An 11,071-nucleotide genomic window follows, 5' to 3' on the forward strand; every position below is an offset into this window, starting at 1 on the left:
ATGTGTTCTTTTATGTACTTGGAGATATCTAGGATATGCAAAGGCCTTACCACATTGATCACATTCATAGGGTTTCTCTCCAGTATGTGTTCTTTTATGTATTTGAAGATGACCATGATATGTAAAGGCTTTACCACATTGATTACATTCATAGGGTTTCTCTCCAGTATGTGTTCTTTTATGTCTTTGAAGATGACCAGGACATACAAAGGCTTTGCCACACTGATTACATTCATAGGGTCTTTCCCCAGTATGTATTCTTTAAAGGCTTTACCACATTGATTACATTTGTACGGTTTCTCTCCGGTATGAATTCTTTCATGATAATGAAGTTGACCATGAGAGGCAAAGGATTTACTGCACTGCTTACATTCATAGGGTTTCTCTCCAGTATGTGTTGCTTTATGTACTCGGAGATTAGTATTAAATGCAAAGGCTTTACCACAATCACTACATTTGTAAGGTTTCTCTCCAGTATGAATTTTTTCATGTCTTTGAAGATGACCAGGAAATGCAAAGGCTTTGCCACATTGCTTACATTCATAGGGTTTCTCTCCGGTATGTGTTCTTTTATGTACTTGGAGATAACCAGGATATGCAAAGGCCTTACCACATTGATCACATTTGTAAGTTTTCTCTCCAGAATGTGTTATTTTATGCATTTGGAGGTAACTGAGTCGTGCAAAGGCTTTACCACACTGATTGCATTTGTAGGGTTTCTCTCCAGTATGAATTATCTTACAAATTTGTAGATGTGCAAAGGATTCACCATAGGGTTTCTCTCCAATATGAATTCTTTCATACCTTTGAGGATAACTGTGACATGCAAAGGCTTTACCATACTGAGTATATTCATAGGGTTTCTCTCCAGTTAGACTTCTTTTATGCCTGCAAAAATAATTGGCACATGTGAAGCTTTACCACATTCTATATACCAGTGAACCTTTTATCTGTAGGAATTAATTTTACAATTTGGTCTAATTGTAAAGAGGAATCACATCTTAAAATTTTTATCACAGCCGGGCGTGGTGACGCACACCTTTAATCCCAGCACTTGGGAGGCAGAGGCAGGTGGATTTCTAAGTTCGAGGCCAGCCTGGTCTACAGAGTGAGTTCCAGGACAGTCAGAGCTATACAGAGAAACCCTGTCTCGAAAAACAAAAACAAAAACAAAAAAAAATTATCACTTTGTTTACATTCATGGTTTCGCCTTCATTATAGGTTGTTTTGCATACCTGTAATGGTAAGAGTGTTATTACATGGCTCTCATTTGTAGCATCCTTTTTCTCTGAGATTTTTCACAAATTTGAAGGGAAATGGAAGAGCTCAGAGCTTTACCACACTGAGTACATACATAAATGTTCCTATATCGTGAAATACACTACATTTTCACACTACATTGGCAAAGTAAACCAGGACAAACAGAAAAGAATTTCCATAATCCTAGTACTCACAGGGATTTTCTCCAGTGTGAGTTTATGGATATATTCCCACTGAAGTTGGAAAACTAATTGTAAACTTGTATCACACTGAGAAAGTTTGCTCAAGTGTGGACTACTACATACATTTCAATTGTTCTGGGAGAGAGAAAGGTACATTGCTTATTTCAATATACCTATGCTCACATGGTTTGTCACATTGTGACACATGATATACCTATTAAAAGAATAAGAAATGAAAGATTTCCACATTGCATTCACACAGTTTGTGTTTTGTTCATCAAAGACATATAGTATAGGGATTAAAGTTTCTCCCCAACAACACTCTTGACTCCCATAAACTGTCCCTCTCACTTAAACTTAGCAATGTTACTATATGAGAAATCAGTTTTACTATATAATATGTGCTTATTAAAAACATATACTTATAATATATAGATATATAAGATATAGATATATATCTTTTGCAATGTATGACTGAAGTGAGACTAAATAGATGGGCATTTCTACAGAGTAGCTGTAATGTGGCTATGATTCAAATGGTAATATGTGATAAGGCATTGTTTCCTTGTCTTCTTTCATAAAGGAATGCCTTGCAAACACAATTCAGACACCTGACATTGAGGTACATAGATTTGTTAGAATTTAATACTAATCGATACACTTAAAGAAGTGCTTTTTTTTTTTTACACTTTTGCTTTTCTTTAAAAGTTCCAGGACACATTAACATTTCTTCAAAGGCATATTCATAGCAACTTGCACATGAAAATTACCTTCCATGTCTTCTGCAACTTTGACAATGTTCTTCAATATTATGGTCTTTCCAATTATAACCTAAGATATAGTACCAGAAAATGTATAAATATATTATTGAAAATTAGACAAAATTTAAGTTACTATCCTTAGTGAACCTGATTTATTATGTCATTGTTCCTCATTCTCAATTGAAATTACAGAAAAGCATCAGTAACAAAAAAACAGTTATTCCCGTATTTTAAAAAGTGAAAGAAAATTCACTATCTTACCTATAGCAGTGAGGTTCCTGTAGGTGTCCAGTATCACATCTTTGTAGAGACTCTTCTGTGAAGGATTCAGCAAAGCCCATTCTTCTCCAGTGAAGTTCACATACACATCATCATAAGTCAGTGCATCCTAAAATATTCCATACATGTGTACAACAGAAACCATGATACCGACATCATTGTAAATGTATGCTTCAATGACAATATATTTATATAATTCTGAAGCTTCTCCCACTTATTTCTTGACCCAGAAGTTCTAATGTAATTACCAAGTCATCTTAGAAGGAAATTGAATAATAAGGTTCACCTCTGTCATTTCTTTGCTCTTTGAATAGGACATAGCCTTACAAGAGAAATGCTGACTAACAGAGGAAAAGGCAAACAGTACTGAGCACACATCAGAGAAATTGTATGAACAATTCCTAACTACAGAAAATGATGGGCAAGCTTAGTGTATGGTTCATGCGTGCCTTGAATCCCAGCAGTCAGGAGGCAGATGCAGGTGTGTCTCATTGAGTTCTATGCCAGCCTGGTCTATCCAAGACAGCCAGAGGTACATAGAAAGACCCTGTCTCCCCTATAAAGATCAATCAAACAAGAAAGAACGCAGAGGTTTTTACTGGAGTTCCTACAAAGAATTACACATTCACTCCAGTTCTGTATTCATGTTCCAGAATCCTGAAGTGTCCCAGATTAAACTGTAACAGGAGTGAGATCTTACTAAAGAGGATGCGTCTTTAAACCATTAAAAATGGACAGATGAAAATATTGGCCGGGCGGTGGTGGCCACACCTTTTTTAATCCCAGCACTTGGGATGCAGAGGCAGGCAGATTTCTGAGTTTGAGGCCAGCCTGGTCTACAAAGTGAGTTCCAGGACAGCCAGAGCTATACAGAGANACTGGGGCACGCTGTACCAGCCCCGAATATTTCAGAGGGCGTTTACTCGGAGGGTAACCAGGAGTGATGAGTCACCACATTTACATCTCAGATTCAAGGTGACTACCATCGAGCACGCTAAGTCATCAAAAAAAAAAATCGCAAAAAAAAAAAAAAAAAAGGAAAATATTGGCAATGTAAACATTGATCCTAAATCAGCAACATATGGGAGAAGAGATGGCTCACCAGTGAAGAGCTCTTACTGCTCTTGCAAATAACTGGACTCAATTACCAGTACTTGTGTGCCAGGGCTTCACAACTATCCAAGTTCAGAAATTCTGAAGCCATCTTCTGACTATTATGGGGACCAGGTATACATAATGTGTATATTCATGCACACAGGCAAAATATTCATTCAAAAAAATCAAAACAAACACAACAGGTAGGAAGAATGGTATGCACCTGCAATCCAATGACTCAAAAAGCTCAGGCAGTAAAGCTCAGGCGCTATTAAAGTCATGAATACTCGCCAACCTGAGAAACAGAATATTCTCTCTGCTAAATTTCAAAATTCACAAAGTGGATGAAGATCAACACAACAGCACATGCTTGACATTTATCAAAATCTACATTCTAGCCAATCAGCCAATAATATAAAAACAAACAAAGAAACAAAGAAAAAGCCAGGCATGTTGGCCCACATTTAATCCTAGCACTCAGGAGCCAGAGTCAGGTGGACCTTTAAGTTTAAGCCTTGAATGTTCTACACATCTACTTTCAGGACAGCCAGGGCTACACAGAGAAACTTTGTCTTTAAAAACCAAAGCCAAAACAACAAAATTAAAAATATAAAAACACAAATATATATACACACAAAATATATATAAACACAAAATAGTTTAGCATTGAATAACAATTGCTTCAACTGCATCTCATGTAATTTAGGGATAGAGTCTATAATGGTAAAAGCAAGACAACATGAGAATGAAGCTGACTGATCAGGTTCAACCACAACACAGTACGGACGCACATGCGCACGCGCACACACACACACACACACACACACACACACACCAGGAAATGGGTTGAAACTATAGACACTCAAATCCAATAAAGAATCTACAAAGGTTCCTCCTAGGAAAACTTCTAATGAAAAGACTGTATTGGCCAGAGCCAGGCTGACTCCATGACAGGCTGCAAACTGACAGTTTGGAAGACTAGGCCTAAGTCTCTGTTTCCCAGAACTGGAAAAGTCCAAACACGTCAATTCCAGGAAAACCACCCCTCCCCCAATCATGAGCTGCCCGGAGCTGCCCCTGCCATCAGGCATGAGCCAAGCTTGAGCCAAGAATAGTTAAGGAGCAATGGTTCCAGAACATTCCCTAAATTCTCCAGAACCTTGACCAATCCCAAAGACACACATAACCCCTGGGGATTGAGTCAACCAATCATGATAAAAGTCACCTATGCCTCCCTGGAATTCCCCTAATCGGGTTTAAATGGAGCTTGCAAAGCTCACAAGTTTGTCTCCATCCTGCATGATAGAATTCTGCAGAATAAAATGTTCTTTGCTTTTGCATACTCTTTGAGTCTGGGGTCTTCCTTCAGTGATTCTTGGACCCTAACATTATAAGCTCCTCAAAGAAAGCTACAAAAAAGAGACAAGTGTTCATAGACATCATCATATCTGGGAGCTCTCTGACTCAATCAGCTACATTCTAACCCTGGTCACTATAGGCTCATGGCCATCCATGATGAAAATGTATTTCATTTAACTTCAATGATCTTAAGAGTCTGCAGCAACCCATACACTTTTCAGATGTCCAAAGTCTCTTCTGACACTCTTGATTGCCACATCTTGTAAAATCAAAACGCAAGTTATATCTTCCCAACATACAAAGGCACAGAATGTCCCTTCCATCCCAATAGAGAGGAATGTGTGCATAGTGAGGAAAGACTGGACCAAGGCAGGAAACCTAGCAGGACAAACACCACATCCTGTAGCTCTGTCTCAGACACAAGGTGCCTCAGTCTCAAAAGGCTTAGATGGCCCTATCCCTGCAACTTCTCATACATCTCTCAGTTTAGTTACTTGCACTCTCTACATGCCGCTCTCCATGGCAGGTGTCTCATAGCTTAGGTATCTCAATATGTTCTGGTCTCAGAATGCAATTCAGGCTTTATCCTCACAGGTTCATACAACACACTCTCACAGTATCCTCCCTCACTGGGACTTTGACTCTGCCAAACATAGATGGCTGAAACAGTGATGAATTGAAACCACAGGGGAAGAATCCAGGACCTTACATCTTTCTTGTTTCCAGCACTTGGGTGATCCTGCAAGGTTTGAGTTCTAAATTGGGATGGACCATGCCACCTTGGACCACAGTTGTAGCAGGTTTTATATGAATTTCCTTCCTGGATCTAGGAATCACTTTGCCTACTTCTTCCATTAGTTGAAGGCTTAGCAGGAGGGTGTGCTTCCCTTAGGAAGCACAAAAGCTGGGGTTGGGAGGTCTTATACAAGCTATTGCTTATGCTAAGTAAGATTTTTTTTTTTTTTTTTTGGTTTTTCGAGACAGAGTTTCTCTGTGTAGCCCTGGCTATCCTGTAACTCACTCTGTAGACCAGGCTGGCCTTGAACTCATAAATTCGCCTCCCAAGCGCTGGCTAAGTAAGATTCTTAAGAATACCATCTTGGGCTGGTGAGATGGCTCAGTGGGTAAGAGCACCCGACTGTTCTTCCAAAGGTCCAGAGTTCAAATCCCAGCAACCACATGGTGGCTCACAACCATCCGTAATGAGATCTGGTGCCCTCTTCTGGAGCGTCTGAAGACAGCTACAGTGTACTTACATATAATAAATAAATAAATCTTTAAAAAAAAAAATACCATCTTTTACATGATTTACACGAGGGAAAAGGAAGGAGATGGGAGCATCTATGAAGTCAGCAGAAACATCATACAATGGGACACATTCAAAAGTCTAATCTAACAGTGTTGCACAAGGGAAAACTCAGTGTTTTTCAAAAATATTTCTGACCAAGCTTCTAGTGGCCTTGATACTGATAACCACAGCCCCATATGGTGGGAAGTTGTGCTCTCAGAATCTGATTCAACCCCTCCCAAAGGCCCTGGCCCAGACCAGTACCAGCTCTCCCAAGCACGTTACTGAATTTAGAGAAGGAGCTCTGCAAATACACCCAAGAAGAGTAGATGTCAGGAAAGAGTCAAACTCGGGGCTGAAATCAAACAAATAGAAACAAAAAGAACTATATAAAGAATCAACAAAACCAGGACCTGTTTCTATGAGAAAATCAACTAGATAAAACTGTAGCCAGACTAACCAGAGGGCACAGAGACAGTATCCAAATTAATAAAATCAAAAATGAAAAGGGAGACATAGCTGGACTTGGTGGCGCACGCCTTTAATCCCAGCACTCGGGAGGCAGAGGCAGGCTGATTTCTGAATTCGAGGCCAACCTGGTCTACACAGTGAGTTCCAGGACAGCCAGGGCTATACAGAGAAACCCTGTCTCGAAAAAAAAAAAAAGAAAAGAAAAAGAAAGAAAGAAAGAAAGAAAGAAAGAAAGAAAGAAAGAAAGAAAGAAAGAAAGAAAAGAAAAGGGAGACATAACAATGAAATATATCTTAAATAATTATTCTGTTAGTTGAATATTAACAGTTTAAAATATTAAACCATGTCCTCAAAAAAAAAAAAAAGGAAGTCAAGGAGCTCTGTTTTCTCTCTACACCCAGGGCCTCAGGGAAAGCTCCCAAGGACTAGGCGCAGGCTGTGACTGACTCTGCCAAGCATGTTCCTGAGTTTCAGAAGGAGCTGTGTCCTTCTCCAGACATGGGGACCTCAGGGAAAGCATAGCTGGATCAGGCCTGCACTCAATGCAATGGTTGTGGGTTTTTTGTTTTGTTTTGTTTTTTTAAGTTTTCAAATGGTTGTCACAAGATGTCATCTAGCCAATGTGGCAGAACTATGCTTTTCTCAAAAAGAAAACTGAACCTTTATGGTACACAAGGCCTTATTGTTCATTGTGATCCTGTAATGCCCCATTGAGCAGATTGTTAGAGGCCTACTCTTTGATAAGGGAATTACATGACTTTTAATATCACAAAGAATGCCTTATGTAAAAGAAATTATCTTACCCTACCTAAAAATTTTGAGACCTAACAGTACATTTAAGACCCCTTTTTCTGTTTGTCAGTAAATAGCTAGTAGGCAAACCGAAGTTATTGAGAACCTAAATCATTAAACACCATCAAATAGAAAAAAAATTGCTTAATTTTACTTCACATTATATATTGGGCAGTTTTTAGTTATATGGTAAAATGTATAATGACATTAACAAATCATAAATAATAAAAATTATTCTGTTTCTTCTAAAAGAAGAAACAAACACCAGAAGCGTTGGGAAATGATTAGGGGAAAAGGCCATTGAACATGACCACATAGACAACTGTAAGTTAGATGAGCATGGAGACAGAACTGGAAAGAAAACGGCCTAAGAAAAAGCTCAGTGTTTTTCTGTGTAGCCCTGGCTTCCTGGAACTCACTCTGTAGACGAGGCTGGCCTAGATGTGCGCCACCACACCCAGCACAAATCACTTTTAAAGGGTTAAAAGGGGAAGAGAAACAAACATGACCATCTTTTTTAAGGGACACCAATTGGCAGGCACAACAATGTCTAAATTGCACTTCCCATTATACCCCACGGCAGTATCCTGCATACATGTAGGCTATCTGCACCAAGTTACATTAAAACATGATCTAATATCCACATGAGATAGTGACCTTTACTGGTTTTCCACAGTACAATAAAATAAGTAAAATGCTATTGTATGAATACTAGTGTCATTAAATGAATCTGTTTTCCCCAGAATGAGACATGAGTTAAAGACAGAACTTAGTGGCAGGTCAGGGCTTTGAAAGAGGATTGGAGTCCATGTCAGTGTCTCAGTGCAGCTGACCACCTGCTATTTACTACCACGGAAAAAGCAGCAGACAGGACAATGGTCAGCAAGATTCAGGAAATGGTGAAGGATATTTTCAGTTTGTAATATGAAATTTAGGTACCCAGAACCCTCAAAAGGCACAACCTCATAGATAGGTAAGGAATACATGGTCTTGCAAAAAAGCCCTGAATTTAAGAAGATAAAAATTTATAAATATGGGACTGGAGAAATGGCTCAGCAGTTATGAGCACTGACTGCTCTTCCAGAGGTTCTGAGTTCAATTCCAGCAACCACATGGTGGTTCAAAACCATCTGTAATGGGACCTGATGCCCTCTTCTGGTGTGTGTCTGAAGACAACTACAGTGTATTCATATAAGTAAAATAAATAATATTAAAAATAAAAAAAAATTGTAAGCACAATTTATACTTAAAAATGCAATCTTATTTATACTATGAAATATTTAAATAAGAAAATCACAGACAGAAAAGCCAGAGGAGCCACTCAGCTAGTATTGTAAGACTTTCCATTAAAATCACATACTGTTCTTTTTTTTTTTTTTTTTTTTTTTTTTTTTGGTTTTTCGAGACAGGGTTTCTCTGTGTAGCCCTGGCTGTCCTGGCACTCACTTTGTAGACCAGGCTGGCCTCGAACTCAGAAATCTGCCTGCCTCTGCCTCCCGAGTGGTGCTGGGATTAAAGGCGTGCGCCACCATGCCCAGCCACATACTGTTCTTAAAGTCAGATGATTTCTACGTTTGAGTTATGGAAAGCATAGCCCTTTTGGTGTACGAGGCTTATGTATATGTCTGAGATCCAATTGTGTGGTCATTATATTTGGCTAATGATGTTATTTACATAGAAAGCATATTAGCTCCTTTCACTCAACTGTAAATCCTGTAGAGGTCTTCATCATTCCCTTTCCATACTGTGATTATATAAGAAGTCTCCTCATTTATCTTGAAGGCACATTTGTTATATTTGTTGTGCACTACTTTTTTCACTTAAGCTTAAGAAGGTCAGTTGACTGGGACTGGGGCAGTGCAGAGCTTGTGTAAGCCTGGGGTCCTGTTGGCTAGATGTTCTATGCAGCTCAGAAGACAAGGACCCACAGATGCATGTCTTCCACACACTCACACATGAAATACATTGTTTTAAAAACAGAGGAAATTACCCTTAACTCATGAATCTCTTAATTATACATATAAATGGAAGAAAATGATTCTTAAAGTGTCCTGGAGGATTTTTGCCACAGTTACATAAATTAAGCTTAACTATTGGGGGGGGGGGGTGAGACAGAGTTTCTCTGTATAGCTCTGGCTGTCCTGGAACTCTGTCAGTGTCTGTTGGCAGATTTCCCTGCCTGCTGAGCCATGGACCAATGAGAGGAGGTGCACCTGGGGCTCAAGGTGCAGAGGAGCTGAAAGTTCTATTGATCTTGGAGGAAGGAACAGGGAGGCCCCTCTGAATAAGAAAGATTAGGTGTCCTGTGTATACTTCTGCAAATTCTTTCTGTTAGCTTGTGGCTTTGCTTCCTAAAGTACTGTGGGGGTACAAAAAGACTATGAAAAATAAACTCGAGGATGCTGGTTGCTGCCGCAGCAGTCCTCCCAAATCTAACTCTTGGCTTTCCATCTTCTTTCTGCCTTTCCTATCTTTCATCCTCGCTTCCCCTCAGAAGCGTGTTCCCCTGTTCAACGTGTGCTGGTGGGTCAAGTACAAGGAAAGAAATTAGATTCAAGGATCTCTTTCTACTCCATCCTTGTTTCTCTCCTATCTAGTGGTAGGGGGGTGAAACTAAGGGCCACGGGGGGGGGGGGGGGGGGGGGGGTGGAATTAAGGGTGGAGAAAAAAAAGAAACCATAAAGTAGCAAAGACCAGCTAGGTTGGTTAATGCTAATAGAGGAGTCAGCCTAGAATGGATTCTGTATTCCACATATGCTGTCACCCTTAAGTCTCTTTTAGGTTCAGGTTAGGTTTTGAACAATTTAAATATGGACTGGAGACTGCAAGTCTAGCCACTTAGACAGATGGAAAATTTACACAGCAAGAGGAAGGTCCCAGATGATGAAAAACAGGAGAAGAACGAAAAAAGTATGAAAGCTGGGGTGGGGAGGTCTTGCACAAGCTATGTCTTATGCTAAGTAAGCGTCTTAAGAAGAATAACATCGGGCTGGTGAGATGGCTCAGAGGTTAAGAGCACTGACAGCTCTTCCAAAGGCCCTGACTTCAATTCCCAGCAACCACATGGTGGCTCACAACCATCTGTAATGGTGAATAAACATGTGTATCCTAACATCCTAATCTCTAACAGGCCTGGTTAGCATATTATTCATCTGTGGGGTGTTTTACAGGCAGTCCCCTCTCAGTTAAATTCTACTTGGTGTGCCTTACTATCTCCTAAGCTTTAGTAAATCCTTTACATCATCAATCCTGCACTTTTACATCACAGCTTGATATTGGGTTGCTACCCAGCACATGAGATGCCTTTTACAACCTCCACAAAATTAACTCCAAATGGATTGTCCACCTTAATGTCAAATGCTAACAACAGAACTTGTAGAAACTAGGACTCCCCGAGTTTGGGATCATGCCAAGGGTCTTTTTACACACAACCCACTCTTTCAAATGCTCTGCGCAGATGCAGCCCCCACAATGAAGTTATTCAGAGGCTTGGTCCAGCAATTGTCTAGGACCACAAGGGACCTCATAGGTGGCCGCACCTGACCTCACAGGTGGCCGCATCTGGCTGCCGGGGGGGGGGGGGG

General features: G+C 40.0%; 1 protein-coding gene across 1 annotated transcript in view; it reads right to left on the reverse strand.

Moving 5' to 3' along the window:
• Positions 1-1,128: 1,128 nt before the first annotated feature.
• Znf268 (zinc finger protein 268) overlaps positions 1,129-11,071 on the reverse strand; it is a 10,362-nt gene continuing 419 nt past the window's right edge. Inside the window, exons 2-3 of the mRNA XM_021163712.2 lie at positions 2,465-2,591; positions 1,129-2,273 (exon numbers count right to left, since the gene is read on the reverse strand). Coding sequence (XP_021019371.1) covers positions 2,209-2,273; positions 2,465-2,591 — 192 coding nt within the window. The 3' untranslated portion in view covers positions 1,129-2,208. The remainder of the gene's footprint in view (positions 2,274-2,464; positions 2,592-11,071) is intronic.

Source organism: Mus caroli, chromosome 5, assembly GCF_900094665.2.
Source record: "Mus caroli chromosome 5, CAROLI_EIJ_v1.1, whole genome shotgun sequence".
Lineage (NCBI taxonomy): Eukaryota > Metazoa > Chordata > Mammalia > Rodentia > Muridae > Mus > Mus caroli.